Source organism: Musa acuminata, chromosome BXJ3-1 (genome assembly GCF_036884655.1).
Source record: "Musa acuminata AAA Group cultivar baxijiao chromosome BXJ3-1, Cavendish_Baxijiao_AAA, whole genome shotgun sequence".
In the NCBI taxonomy this organism is placed as follows: Eukaryota; Viridiplantae; Streptophyta; class Magnoliopsida; order Zingiberales; family Musaceae; genus Musa; species Musa acuminata.
This window is the reverse complement of record NC_088349.1, coordinates 11,425,848-11,441,512: the sequence shown is the minus strand read 5'-3', so window position 1 is coordinate 11,441,512 and position 15,665 is coordinate 11,425,848. Positions and strand designations below refer to the sequence as shown.

The 15,665-nt window shown below is 44.5% G+C and overlaps 1 protein-coding gene across 1 annotated transcript; it reads right to left on the bottom strand.

Annotated features, from left to right (window-relative positions):
* LOC135629110 (probable linoleate 9S-lipoxygenase 5) lies at window positions 1–4,053 on the bottom strand. The gene is made up of 9 exons (XM_065136287.1): window positions 3,775–4,053; window positions 2,813–3,102; window positions 2,471–2,714; window positions 2,058–2,396; window positions 1,904–1,989; window positions 1,727–1,834; window positions 1,335–1,639; window positions 967–1,230; window positions 1–882 (listed from the first exon to the last, which is right to left on the bottom strand). Exons 1-9 carry the CDS (start codon window positions 3,977–3,979, stop codon window positions 114–116), a joined length of 2,610 nt encoding a protein of 869 aa, XP_064992359.1. The 5' UTR covers window positions 3,980–4,053; the 3' UTR covers window positions 1–113.
* Between the last annotated feature and the right edge of the window lie 11,612 nt (window positions 4,054–15,665).

Below are 15,665 nucleotides of genomic sequence, written 5' to 3'. Positions count from 1 at the left end.
TACACATGCAATCCCTCTTCAGATTCACTTTCACGAGAGTCCCTCACTCTCTTATTGTGACATATTCGATACTGCCTCACTGGCCAAACCAAACCCACATCGAATCCCCGAGCTCAGATGGAGACGCTGTTGGGGATTCCCCGTCCGGTGAGCCCGCCGACGCCGGTCAAGTCGGAGACGTTGGGGTAGAGCAGCGTGTAGGGCATCTTAACCGGGCCGGTGCGATTCCTCAGGCTCGCGTCCTGGTTCATGCTTATGATCCGATTCTCGATCTCGATCAACTTATGGCTAAATCGCTCGAACGCCTCGAGCGCGCTGCGGTCCGTGGTCCACTCCGGCGAGTCCCTTTGCCCAAGGTACACCTCATCGGAGGAGTGGCGCGACAGGACCTCGATGAGTGACACCCCGAGGATGGTCTGGAACTGGCTGGTGATGGTCTTCAGGAACGCTAGGTCCGGGTTCTTCTCCAGCTCGTGGTACTCCGGCGTGCCCGGCTCGGGCATGAACCGCCGACTGATGGTGGGCCGGTTGGGGAGGTAGCCAGCGTAGGGGTACTGCCCGAAGTTGACCGCCGCGTGCAGGGCGGAGGCCACCCAGATGATGGTGGTACAGGTCTTGGTCAGCTCCGCCAGGGTCTGCATCTTGGGCCACCAATCCTCGTCCTTCTTGTCGCCGTGGCCGACCTCGCGGACCTCCTTCCACCAGGCCTGCAGCTCGACATCGGCCCGGATCGCCGCGTCGTTGCTGTAGTAGATGGAGCAGTACTCGGTGACCCACGCCTCGATCGCAGACCAGATTGCCAGGCCGTCGACGGCGAAGGGGTAGTCCTTGATCAGTAGGCGGAGCTTGTTCGGGCTCGCCGGGTCTTCCACCGCAACTCCTCTGCAATCACATCACCAACTCATCCGTAAGCACGAAGCCAACGCTTGCGCGGGCTGAGGAGACCAAATCCACATGAACATTTACCGCTTGAGGAGATCATCTGGTAGCCCCTGCTCTGTCAGTTTCCAGCTCTTGTAAACCACGGACGACATCTCCATGGCGTACTTTCCCGGGAAGACGGTCGATTCCAGGACGCCTCCGGCATTGATGAGGGTCTGACGCGCCAATGCGTTAATGTTCATGGTGTCACGGTAGTGGGGGCTGAGAAGCTTGTAGACTGGGTGGACGGCGCTGAGCTGCCGGTTGGTGGCGATCACGAAAGGCTCAATGACCGCGTGCGTGTTCAACCTGCAAGTAATCAAGCTCCCACCATGAATGAATCTCCTCATCCTTGCAAGTAGAAGAAGAAAACTCCTCCATCGCATTACGAGCATTTATATGTGCACATATACCAGTGGCTGATGAGTTGGTGATAGCCGGAATCGTTGACGCAAGCATAAGCCTTGGCCAACTGCCAAATCGACCCCTCCACGCCCTGCTCGGCCGGTGTGTAGACACGGTTGACGGCGCCGTGTTGATCTCCATCAGGGTGCGGCAAACTCAGCTCGATGACAAGTGGCTTCAGAGTGCCATCATCCTTGAGCAGCAGCAGGGTCCTACTGGCGTAGATCTTGTTGGAACCAGAGTTGATGCGCCTCAGGTACGGCATCAAGGCATCATGGTGATCCAAAATGAAGAGCTTGTTCTCCTTCAGTGCCTGTAATTAAGACAGCAGCAATCCATGTCAGGATCATCCATCCCGTCGCATCGACAACCTTCGAGCGAGCGCATGGATTCCACCAACCTTCTGCACAGTAAGGCCTTCAAGATTCTTCTCGATGTGAGATGCGTTGATCGAGCTGGTATGATCGCCATATACTTTCGGATCAAGCTTGCTAACCGGAGGAAACTCCTGCAAATTTAGAGCTCATCAGCGATTCTTCCCTCTTAGAGAGGGAACACGTACGAAGCCGTGGATTACCTGGAGACGGCTGATGATGACAGGGTTGACGCCAGCGAGCATCTCCCTTCCGAACTCTTCATCGGTCCTCCACGCATTTCTATCCTCTGCAGCATGACCAGTGCATATATCACACACCTCCGACGTCAACTGATGAGCAGTGAGTCGCGACTACCTTGGATGACCTGGGGAAGCGGGAGCTTGAGAACTCGCTCCCCGTCGGTGCGGACGAGCTCCTTGAGCATCTCGAAGGGCAGGTGGCTGCGGATCTCGTCGAGCTCGGCGCTCTGAGGAATCGGCAGCCCGCCTTCGTACAGCTGCAGCACATCCTTGAACGAGTCGAACTCCATCGGAGTCGTATCAAACACGGCGCTGAGAGTCGGGAGAAGGGACTGCGTCAATGACTTGAGGGCATACGCGAGGAAATCAGACATCTTGAGGTGCCCAAATCGCTCGTCCCTCGGAACGTATATGTCCAGGCTGAGGAGCGGCAGCCTACTCTCGTAATTGGGGTCTGCAACAACCAAGCTGCCATGGTCACGCGCATCCACATCGGGCCACACCACGGGAGCGAGCGAGCAGACGTACCAGTCTTGGTGGGGTGGCGGCCGGTGCGGCCGCGGCGTGGGTAAGGTTGCTCCTGGGATCCGCCGAGGATGGGGCGGGCGTAGTCGTGGCCCTTGTCGGGGTTGCCGAGGTCGTTGTAGTAGGCATAGTTGTAGATGCGGTCGTGTTCCTTGAGCTCCCCGGTGACGTCGTCGCCCCGGAGGTGGACGAGCTCTTCCTCTCTGTATCGCTTCAGTGGCTCCGGCGTTTTGCTCGGAAGATATGTCTGCAGTAAATTAAAATCGTATTGTGCGGCATAAACATCAATCAAACATGGAATGAAACAGAGAATGACACATGCAAGATCGGATACGTAATACGTACGTCGTTGGCGAAGAAGATACGGTCGTATTTGTACTTGTCGACGGGGTACACCCAAGAGTTGCAGACGAAATGGATATGCTCCTTGTTACGGACGCCCTCCAAGGTTATGGTCTTGAGGTAGAACGCCGAGTGGTGGTTGTTCTTGACGATGATGGCTCCGGGGACGCCCTGACTCTCGTCCCAGCTGAAGTGCACGGTGAACTTGGTCTCGCCGGTGGCCACCGACGTCATCGTCGTGATCCATTCCTCCAAGTATGCCGGTGGGCCTATCTTCCCCTTGTTTCCATTGTCTGCTCCATCATCATCATCATCATTTACATCCGAGATGAGGATTAGCACCGCTATTGATCTTAAATGTTTGCATTATGGGTTTGTCAAGAGAAAGAAACATGGCATCTCTGCCTCTGTGTCACATCCAAAGGCATCATCGGAATAATAATCGTACTAATCCCACCACTTTTGGGCCCATAGATTGTGATGTTGAACGGTGGTTTGGAATGGCAGACTAAACACAACTCAGATCAAGTCGGGCACTCGGCGTAAATCTCCACTACTCACGGAAGAATACAGATGTTGGATTTTACTTTGGTGGAGTAAATTTATTTGTTATTAAATTGGAAAAAAAAAGATTTTTTAAAGGATAAATAGATATTTAATGATCTATAAGGGGTCCACATATAATTATTATGTCTAAAAATTACCTTTTTTTTTGGGGGGGGCAATTAATTATATTGGCTATAAATGTTCATGGCGATCACCATAAATGCCCATCGAGCTTTCCGTCCCTTCACGTTTAAGGAGTCAGTGGAAGTCACGGCCTTCACATTGACTCGAGGGGTGGCGTCAACTCACCGACCAACTAACCTAACCTTGATTGAGTCTACACAACCAAGGGTGGTCTCCCCGAGTCGACCCAGCCAAAAGCCACGGTGGAGAGAGATGAGGGAGGAAGAGGAACTCACGGGGGTCGGCGACGGTGGCGCTGACGAGCTGGAAGCTGACGCCCTTCCCCAGGAACTCGTGCAGGCCGTCGAGCAACGAGGCGTTGAAGTCGTTGAAGTCCAGCACGTTCTTCTTCATCAGCAACACCGAGCCTTTCACCGTCGCCGACGACTTCGTGGCTTCATGGTGCTTCCCGGTGATGGCGTCAAAGAAGCCGTGCAACATCTTGCCTCCCGAGACACCAACCCAAGTGAGAGAGGAAGAGAGGAAGTAACAAGTAGCAGATGCACTGCTTGAGATGAGGATATAGGGAGGTACTTATAGAGGCAAATGGGGAGCCAAAGCGTAGAACGATCTATATTTCTGTCCCAAGTCACATGCCATGTTGGAGGCGACGCATCATATGGCCACATCATATGGACCCCATGGTGGACCCACTTCTACCATGTGAACCACGTGACGTCGTCTCCTGCTGGGTCTTCTTCAACCTGCTATGAGCTTTCAGAGCTTCGTAGCTTCCTGCATCACTCCTCTACTGTTCTCGTTCCCAAGCCCAGTAGATGGTCCCTGAATTGAATGGGGAGAGAGCTGTTGCGAGTACTGTTTGCTTCTTGGTCTTTCTTGATTCAGCTGATGAACATGATTTGCTTTCAGATTTTGGTTTACATTTCTGAATTATATTTCATGATCCTGATGAATTTGCTTTATCATTTGGACCAAAAATAGGGAAGTAATCATCTCTTTCTCAGTACCAAACACACAATATCTCATAGGATTTGAGTGGAAAAGGATGTAATGATCTTCTAATGTCTTTGATAAGAAAGGTTGCAAAACAAAAAAAATGAAAGCTCAAGTGTGCAAGTTTGCTTGGAATATAAAAGAAGATGTGGAAAAAGTTGCACCACTAGACTGCCTGTGCCTCTTTTTTAATCAGACAGCTCATGTAGGATGATGACCCCATAAGTTTTGAAAGAGAGAGGAAGAGTGATGGGATTTTATTGAAAGAGAGATTAAAGACATCTTTCGTCATACATAATTATATATATATTTTTTCCATGTAATATAGTTTTCCTCCAAACACTCAACACCATAAACTCTATTTCTAAACTAAGAAAACATTAAATGTAGTTTATTTTTAATAGAAAATTCATAAAAATAAATGGAGATTGTCATATGGGATAGGCAAGAGGAGATTAAATAAGGAGACAAGGAATAATGTACTACAAGTTGGTCCCTTAGCAATTATTGCAATGGCTCACATATTCTTTAAGAAAAGTTGATGAGGATAATATTAGGTGAGGATGACACTAAACCATAATTGACCAGCATGAGAGGAACAAAATTAATATTTGGGAAGATCTTTTCAAATCTCAATCAGTAGTTTCCTAAAATATTATCTCCCGTCATTGGGTAGATGAGATTGTAACATTTCGATTATTATAAAGGTTAAGATCGATCTATAAAAATTTGATAAGAATATTATTATTATCAATCCCAACTTAAATATTTTGATCAATAAATTAATAGATTAATTATCTTCTCGATTTAGTATGAAGGTCTCGATTCAAACTCAACAAATATACCGGGTCATGATAAAAATATTTCTAAACTAAAGATTTAGTATCTCTTATTGGAATATTAAATTAAACTCTATATTCAAATAAAAAGATTATTTTTAAGAGTTTTAATATAATTAAAATTACTGTCCAATTAAATTAGATATAAAATGCCTTATCATGAGAATCTTGTGTTGCAGTACACAATGTGACGTATAGACAGTGACCCTTTTGGCACCACTTGGCTCTGATATGATTCTTTTACCTGTATTGCTCGATGATGAGGTGTTGTGATATCTTCTTCCATCTTTCTCCATCCTGGCTTGAGAGGGGATGATGTTCTTATCCATCTCTCTGCTCTTCATCTCTTGCATTAACAACTTTCATTAAATTTTGGACAAACGCATCTCTCTCTAACTTAACCCTCATTCATAACATATAACAAGCAATACCTATCAATATTTCAAATCAATCATAAGTCAAGATATAGAACCTAATCAATCCAATACATAATGTGAGAGGAAAGATTATTCTTTGTTTCATAAATAATTACAAATACGAATATTTTTTCCTAATTCTCATCTTTGACTATTTACTGACTTGAACATTAGAATGATCATATTAGATATACCCAACAATATTTAGAAACTCATGTAATAAGATCCGTCTTAGAGAATTGATGAACTATAATGTAATAACTTTAGAAATCGAACTACATCGACTTGATTATGCAACATAGATCGGTGATCAAAGTTGGTATTAATCATTATTGTATTCGATATTAAGAACAATAAAATTGTTCGAAAAATTTATCTATGATGATGGTTTGATATGATTCGGTCCATCTAAATTGAGAAGATTTCCGGATCGATTGGTCATCGGCTCTCCTTATTAGATGAGCCATCAGCCTCTCTCTCTCTCTCTCTCTCTCTCTCTCTCTCGTCATTGATTCCACAACTTCAGAAGTAGCTTCTTCATATACTGTAGAGGTGAAAACAATGGAAACATGAGGGATTAGGGCAGCCTGTGTTGTGAGACCCACACAGACACAGGAGCTGAGCTTGTCGGCAGCTCAATGATGTCGATTTAAGACAAGAGTGATGAACGTAGTGCAATGTTGTTGGATGTGATGGCCGTCGTAAAAATGTAGTTGGAACAGAGTCTAATAACACTAAATTTCATCTTCATCATTTATCATTATTAAACGTCACATTAAGATTAGAGACGAAAATGAATCCTCATGAAAAAATAAAACAAATTTAATTTAGTTTAAATTAGAGAGTGACACTTAAGATGATCCAACCTAAACAAAATGGTATAATTGTCTCAGAAATGCTAACTGGTTTGGTGCGTGACTCACGTTGTTCTCCCATTGGACCCATCCAACTTGGTTTTTTTGTTTGATTGCAATGATGGAGTCATTCGTACCCCCACATCATTCATAACCCACATGTACTCTCTCTCTCTCTCTCTCTCTCTCTCTCTCTCTCTCTCTGATTGCAATGATGGAGTCATTCATACCCTACATGAACTCTCTCTCTCTCTCTCTCTCTTTCTCTCTCTCTCTCTGTGATTGCAATGATGGAATCATTCATACCCTACATGAACACACACACACACACACTCTCTCTCTCTCTCGTGGTGCTTATCTGTTGAATGCATGAACCAACGCAAGAAGGTACTAATTCATACCCCACAATTTCATTCTCTCTGTTGTGGTGCATAAACGTGTCTTGCGTGTCTGTTGGATGCATTAACACACCCAACATAGTGCTAATTCATACCCCACGCGATGTCTGTCTCACTCTCTATTGTGGTGCATAAACTTGTCAGATTACGTACGGCGATATGCGTCACTTTGGGCTTTTTCTGTAGAATGCATTAAACCTTTTCATAATCGATTCGTGTAGGCAAATTTCCCCACTCCATCCTCAAAGGTTACGTATCGCCTAACGTGTACCTTTTTCACATATAAAAGATATGTGTAATGGGCACATGGGAAACCAGCTTGGAAAGTACATATTAGTGCGATGCGTAGAACTAATTAACATATTATGAAAGAGATATTGATCATTCGCCAACGAATTAAGTACTTATATATTTTGAGTAACAGATTTTTTTAATCATATATTCAAATCATACAATGAAATCAATTATTAAAATCCATGATTGATCCTCAAATCATAGATTGGTTGAGGATATAAGAAAACAAGAATATTATTGCATGTGTATCTTTATCATGATCTTTTATTATGTCATCACAAGATTGAGTTTTTATCAAGGATATCAATCTTGGATTGATGTTATTGAAATATCTTACGGGTGAGAGGTTTTGTAAGGGTGTATACTAGTTGCTTAAAAATATGTATGTGAGAAATACATAGTTAATGACTGATAATTTGATCTTCGACGAAGTGTAAATCAATGATAATGTGTTTCATGTGAGTGGAATACTGGGTTGATGCATAGGTAGGTGGCATCGATATTATCACAGTATATTATAGGAATAGATTTTGAAATGATGTTAAATTCCTATAGTAGATTAGTGACTTAGTTGAATTCTAAGTGATGGTGGTGATAGCTCGGTATTCAGTTTCAATGGTGGGATCTTGCAATTGTTTTTTGTTTATTGGAATTTCAATTGATTGGATTTGCTCAAAGGAAGATAATATAGGTTGATGTAAATGTTGTATCATCAATATTACTTACCCAATCGTCGTTGACGAAGATATTGAGATGAAGTAACGAATGTTTATAAAGAAGAAGTCGATGATTGAAACTTCCTTTTAAATATCACAAGATTCATTTTACCGTAGACCAATACATAGTAGAGGGCTAATGCATAAGTTATAATGATTTGTTAACTATAAGATATCTGAATATGTGAGAGATAAAGTACTATAAGTAGTCAAGTACTTATTATCGTGTGAGATTCATCGTAAAACTTATCATCATATGATTTGGATGATTCAATATTAAAAAATAAAGTGATAATTTTTTTGATATTTTATATATTTATCATTAATAGTAGCTCTAAAATGTACTCTCTTTTTTTACTAAAAAAAATGAATAGTTCCTAGATTGGTTTAAAATTCCTAATTTTTTTTTTATGAAGAATTTATCTGAGATCAAGATGCAAGAGAGGAATGACACGTTGCTAGAAGGAGGGAGAAAACCCCTTTATGCGACAGTGGCATAGAGAGGTTGGTGGTTTACGGGATTTCAATCTTTGCCAGCACCGTGTGATCTGGGGTGAGGAAGAAGTAGATCTAATGTCGGACGTCAGATGTGGCAGTAACACTGTGGGTCTGTCAGGATTCCAATCTTTGCCAGCACCCAGTAATCGGGGTGAGGAACAATGTCGGCCGTCAGATGTGGCCGGAGGGTCTGTCGCACGGGCGTGAGAGAAGGGTCGACAAGAGGGTCCATCTACAGTGTAGCTGATAGATTTATCTAATATTATATGAGGAAATTTATCTACGGAAATCCTTCTTCGTATAAATACGAAAAAGAATATATTAATAAAATATAATTTTTTTGTAATTTCTGTCACTATCCATTGTCTAACAAAGTACGAGAGCATTTCTTCCTGAACAGCTCTCTTTTGCGGATGCAGGCAGTTCTGCTTGAACCCTTCGCTGGTCATCTGGGTGTCGGTGTGGAAGTCGGAAGGACTAGTGTTGACTTCCTTCTTCCGCTATAGTTCCTCCCCATCTTTCTCTCCTTCCGGCCCGTATTTTTCGACTGGTGTTGACTTCCTTCCTCCGCTGCAGTTCCTCCCCTTCTTTCTCCCCTTCCGGCCCATCTTTTCCTTCGCAGGTCACCTTCGCCACCGCCGCCGGCTGCGACGTCTGTTTCTCTCACAAGAAAAGCAAGAACCGAAGCTCCCTCGGCCAGCAGCAGCCGACGCCAACCTCTCTGCCTTGACGCAACTCCGCGGCCGCATCCCGGCCAACAGCAGCAGCTGCTGGCGCACAACCCGAACCGCTGCCGTCGTCAGCAACAGCAGAGATATGCTAACGTGCAGGGCAGCACCCCTGCGCCGCTGTGTACATCTGCGCTGCAGTACTGCAGTAAGAGCTTTAAGAGCAAGCAAACCCAGTCCAACATCGACCGCGTCCTCGCCGACCTCGCTGCTAGGACATCCGTTGGTGGCTTTGCGACTGCTTCTTCTGGCAAAGGAGCTAGTGGAATCTACATTTCGCCGCTGCCTTTCCTGCTGCGAGAATTCTTCGCCATCGGGACGATCTCCTCCTTCCGCCCACCTATACTGGGAAGAACATCTTTAGAAGGACTGCTCCCTGCGGATAGAAGACCTGCCCATCCCCTGTCGCCTCCTCCTCCGGCTGGAAAGGGCAGCGCCGCTGCTTACCTCTCCCTTCGAGCGCCGCCCCTGATCCGGACTCGCCGACCACTTGGCATTCTCTTTCTTGGACACCCTCGCTCGGCGGGGCTCGGGCAGCAGCCTTTCTCCTGGAGCTTAGAAGAAGCTCGTTGATCTCCTTACGCATGCTGACGGTATGAAGCCTTCCTGTAGAGCTCTGCAGTAGCTGCAGCAGTAGAGATCTGCTTCCTCTCTTCTTCTCCCAATTTCACATCCTGAGAAGCCTCTCTCTCTCCCAGACTTCTTCAACCATTTCCTCCATCTTTCGTGAAGTTCTTCTGTAAAAAAACAAAAAAAAAGAAAGGGTCCGGGAGTCGTCCCAAAATGGCTTATTTCTAATTCTTCTAATATTATAATTCTTATTTACGTAGGGAGTCGTAGTTCTTCTCTAAATAACTTATTTCCATCGATATTGTCATGCTAATCCCTTTCAAGTTATCAAAGGATGACAATTATGCATCTTGACGGGTTCAATTTTCTAATCTCTTATTTGGATATGATTTACTAGGCTACATTGATGGCTCTTTCAGTTGTCCTTCATCCATGCTCAACATCCCTAGAGAATCTAGTCCAGTACCTAATCCAGCTCACAAACTATGATTGCGTCAAGATCGTCTCATCCTCCAAGCTATTCAAGCCTCAGTTGCTGGTTCCATCGCTCTATTGATTTATGCATGTGTGACTGTTGTCAATGCGTGGTCTAAACTGCAAAAACCTTGATGAATAATTTGCGTACTCGTAAGCTCAGTCTTCTATCTAAGCTGATGGTGACCAAACAAGAGGGAAGTACAATAATTGATTATCTACAAAATATCAAAGTTATCATCGATAACTTGGCTTTGATAGGTCGTTCTCTATGTGACGAGGAGATCATCATCCATACCCTAAATAATCTTGGAGACGACTACAAAGAATTGGCGGTTGCAATTCGGGCACGCGACTCGCCAGTCTCCTTTGAAGAACTTTATGACAAGTTGACTGACTATGAGGTATATTTGAAGTGTGTGGACAAGTTGTCCGGACCAACTATCACAGCTCAAGTTAGTCATAAGTCTAAGAGGAAGAACACTTGGTACCCTCCGAACATCACCAAAGGTATTCTTGATCCTATGAGTCTCATGCAACGCCTCCCTTATCCTCCTAATCAAAACTTCTCGCAAAGTGGCAACTTCAATACTCCTCCGCCTTAGCATCCTGCCCCTCCAAGCCAACAACAACGAGTCGTCTGCCAACTGTGTGATAAAATCGGACACTCCGCTAAAGTCTGTCAGTCTCGACTCCACCTTTCTGCTCCGTCACACTGGCCTCAAACAAATCTCCTCACTACTCCGACGACTAGCCAGCCCAATTGGATTGTGGACTCTAGCGCCTCCCATCATATCACCTCTAATCTTCAAAATTTGTTTCTCTACAATCCCTATGGTGGTGATGAAGATATTATCATTGGTGACGGTAAAGGCCTTCGTATAACTCATACTAGTTCCACAACGCTTACTTCTGATACTACCATATTTACACTCGATGATGATTTATGCGCCCCTAATATTAAACGCAACCTCATTTTTGTTTCTCAGTTTTACAAACATAACAATACTTCAATTGAATTATTTCCTAATTCCTTTCTTATTAAGGACTTAAGCATTGGGGCATCCTTGGTCCAGGGCCCGAATAGAGGCAATATTTACGAATGACCGTCAGCTCCACAAATAACTCAGCCCACTGTTCATTCTTTTATTGCGACTCCAGTTGATGTGCGGCATCGTCGTCTTGGTCATCCCTCGTCCCTTATTCAACAGAAATTACTTTCTCATTTCTCTCTTCCTATTTTTAAATTGCATATTTCTATAATGTATTGTGATACATGTCTTAGTAATAAAAGTCATCGTCAGCCCTTTGTCTCATCTTTCATTTCCTCCTCTAAATAATTTGAAATTATTTATACAGATGTTTGGGGCCCTGCCCCAATCTTATCTTTTGATAAATTCAGATTTTATGTTATTTTTGTAGATCGCTTCACTAAATACACATGGTTATATCTTCTTCACCATAAATCTGACGTTTCGACCATCTTTCCCACTTTTCGAAAGTTGGTCGAAAACCACTTTCAGTCTACCATCAAAACGGTTTACTCTGATGGTAGCGATGAATATCAAGCCCTAGCGTCCTATCTCTCAGCTTGTGGTATCCAACACCTCAAGTCTCCCTTGCATACTCCTCAACTTGTTGGATCTGTCTAATGCAAACATCGACATATAGTAGAAACTAGGCTCACACTTCTCCATCAGGCCTCCATGCCTTCAAACTTTTGGACATCAGCCTTTCAAACTGTCATCAACCTTATTAATAGAATACTTACGCCAGTCCTAAAATACCAGTCCCGCTTTAACACACTATTTCACAAACCCCCAAACCTTCATAAACTCAGAGTATTCGGCTGTATATGTTATCCATAGATGCGTCCCTATGCCTCTCATAAGTTAACATCATGATCTAATCCTTGCATTTTTATAGGTTACTTTTTTGAATATAATGCTTTCCGCTACTATAATCTCCACACTCACAAAGTTTTTATATCACGTTATGTTATTTTTGTTGAGTCAGTCTTGCCTTTTCAAAATCATACCTATCCTATCATGCAGACTACCTCATTAACCATTCCTCATTGGAGTATACCTCCGATCCAACCGGACGAGCCTCCCATGATATTGTCCAATTCCTCCTCTCATGATCCACACTATTCCACTCCTCTGGTTCAGCAATTGCCCATTCCCTCCATTTCTACTCCACTTCTTTCTTCTCCAAATATTGGGGTAATTAGTTTAAGATCACAACCATTATCTTTACCTCCTTCTCGGCCAAGTGACCCTGACGTATCTTCACCTGACTCGGCTTATGTCAATAACTCTCAACCACTTCTTCCAACAACACAACCTCCCAGTCTTGTAGTCTCCAACCATCCTTTGACCACACTGTTATGGACTTAGCTGAAATTGCCTAAGTCGTGAGGCACCCTTGCAGCAAAGACGCGAACTTAGTTTACGTTGCCTAAGTCGCGAGGTACCCTTGTGGCAAAGATGAGAACTTAGCTTGTGTTGCCTAAGTCGCGCTTCGCCCTTGCGATTTACGTCCGCAAAGATCAGCCCACTTGCAACCTCTTGTAGGTCCCGAAGGACCTGTAAAAGAGAAAGTTGATTAATTCGAAGAACGAGCGGCGGACAAGTCCCGACATCTCACGTAAAGGGGAAACTTTACAAGAAATTCAGCGAGCACCTTACGTGCACAGGAGAAAAGAGGGAGAGAAGGAAAACAAGGATTTTAGAGGGTCGAACGAATAGCTGCAAGTCTACAAACAGCTGCTCACTGAGTGCCAGGCGCGACAACAAGTTCCCATCAAGGTAACGTGCGAACTTGCAAAAGGTTGTTCAACGCCCGACACTATATCGAAGCCTCATCCCACATGGTGCCACCTAGGTGGTTCCAGGGTGCTAAGATGGCTGATATTTTGAGTGCAGCAGCGAGCTACAAAAAATAGCCCGTGGCAGGCGAAAATGGAGCTGTTTTGCTCGGTTCGGTGAGCGATCGCATTGTAGCGCTGTAACTTATTCGAACTTATATTTTTACAAGCAAAAAGGACTTAAAACTAAGCTAAAACATGCTGCTAAGCAGTTGTACATGTAGAAGAGAGCGACGAATGGTTCATTGAACGGAGTTGTTACGGGTGCACGACGATCGTTCGTGACATTCTCCCCCACTTAAACTATCGACGCCCTCGTCGACACTTATTTGTAGTTGTTGATAATTGTTTCTTCATGTCGTAGGGCATCTTTGGGAAGAACATTGTGAATTTTGAACCACGCTGGCAGTTGCAACTCGTAGGAGATGTTGCCCACCCTGTTGATAATTGGGAAGGGCCCTTCATACTTGTGCACCAATCCTTTGTATACTTTATTCCTAAAGAATTAAAGTGATGTTGGTTGGAGCTTTACCAACACCAAATCACCGACCTTGAACTCTTGTGGTTGCCTTCCCAAGTCTGCCCACTTCTTCATTCTTTTTGTCGCCTTCTCCAAGTAAGCCTGCGCAATATCTGCATTTCGATGCCACTCCTTTACGAAGTGATAGGCTAACAGACTACTTCCGGTATACCCGATTGCCATGGTGTGAGAAGTTGACAGTTGTTGTCCTGTAATGATCTCAAAAGGGCTCTTGTTGGACGTAAAGCTCCGTTTCAAGTTGTAGGAGAATTGGGCAATGTCCAACAACTTCATCCAATCTCGTTGGTTGGCACTCACGTAGTGCCGAAGATATTACCTTAGGAGCAAGTTTATCCTCTTAGTTTGGCCATTCGTCTGGGGGTGGAGACTTATGGAGAAGTATAACTTGGACCCCAACAATTTGAATAGTTTGGTCCATAATCGTCCCAGGAACCGAGCGTCTCGATCACTAATGATATTGTGCGGGACTTCCTGATACTTCACCATATCCTTCTATTGGGAAATCATTGGGGGCGACATCACATGTGCAGCGGAAGAACAAGAAAACAAAATCCCCGATTCCCAAAAAGATGTTCGTCGTCGTGCGAAGATTGGTGCGAAAAATCCGCGAAACATAAAACTGCGTATAGAGATTGTGTTACCTAGGGAGATCGTATATCCCTGTTTCCTTGCAGATCCTTAGGAGAGGGTGAAGGAGGTCAAGCATCCTCCTCTCTAGCGGTGATCCACACAGCAGGGTTGCGACGACGCTCCTCAAAACTCCAGGCCTACTTTGAGGTGGAGAGGGAGAGGAGAATAGGAAAGGCAAGCAAAGACTCTAGCCTATGAGGCTGTGAATCCCTCATATTTATAGAGATCCCGTGTCAAACCCTAATGGGTCCTTCCCTAGTGGGTATTGGATCTGCATCCAATAAGACAAGGGCTCCGTCGGATATCTCATATCCGAACCTCTACTCATTGCAATGCCTACCATATGTGTGTGACCCTCTAGGCCCAATATCGAGCTGGCCGTGAGTCATACCTGTCAGAACTCCTTCTAACTCAGTGAATTATTATCTCTGTAATAATTCACTCGACTCATCGACTACGGACGTATTAGGCCACTACGCCGTAGTCCCCAGACGATACAGGGGAATCCAATCCATTGGACCTGTCTGTCCTCAGTTACCATGTACCTATAGTCCCTCATCCATCTAATATCCCAAAGACCGTATATCGAGCATGGTGCTGTCAGACCCATACGGTTTCTACTCGAGTCTCACTCTAATCGGATTCTCCCGGAGAACTCTTTCTCTCTCAACCCGAATGACCCTAGCCAGGGATTTGTCTGAGCAAGAACACATAGGATATTCCTCTCATGACACTGAGAGTGGTTGATCCTCTATCGACACTCAATAGCCCTCGTAAGATCGACTACCACTCCCAATGACCAACTGTACTAGATCTGGGGACAGCCAAACCTATAAGTCTGGTATCAAAGAGTGGAGCACTCATAAAGGACATCCTTGGTGTCTCAAGTCTAAGGACCAGATACACCACTAGGACTACGGAATCACTGTCTGACAATAAGGCATCATTAACCATCCAGCATTCCGTAAGCGGATCAATCAGTGAACTCATTCTCCAATGAGCACCTGTACTGTATCCCTAGTGTCCCTACACGAGCAGCCATGAGACTAGCTGCATCCATCATATGAACGGGTATACAGCACATCAGTCTATCCGGTTATCACGATGTCCCTCTCGAGTAACCTATGATCGGGATTATTTAGGATATGTGTTTAAAGGTGAATCGATCTCATTATCGTGATCTCATTACGATCCGATTCCCATTGCACAAATCCAAGGACATCACAATATATATATGCATTTATGCAATAGTTATAAAGTGATATACGCCAAAATATAATAAGCAAAAAGATTCTGTATCAAGTCACACGTGCCATCACTCACGTGATTGGCTTGCTGGGCACCTA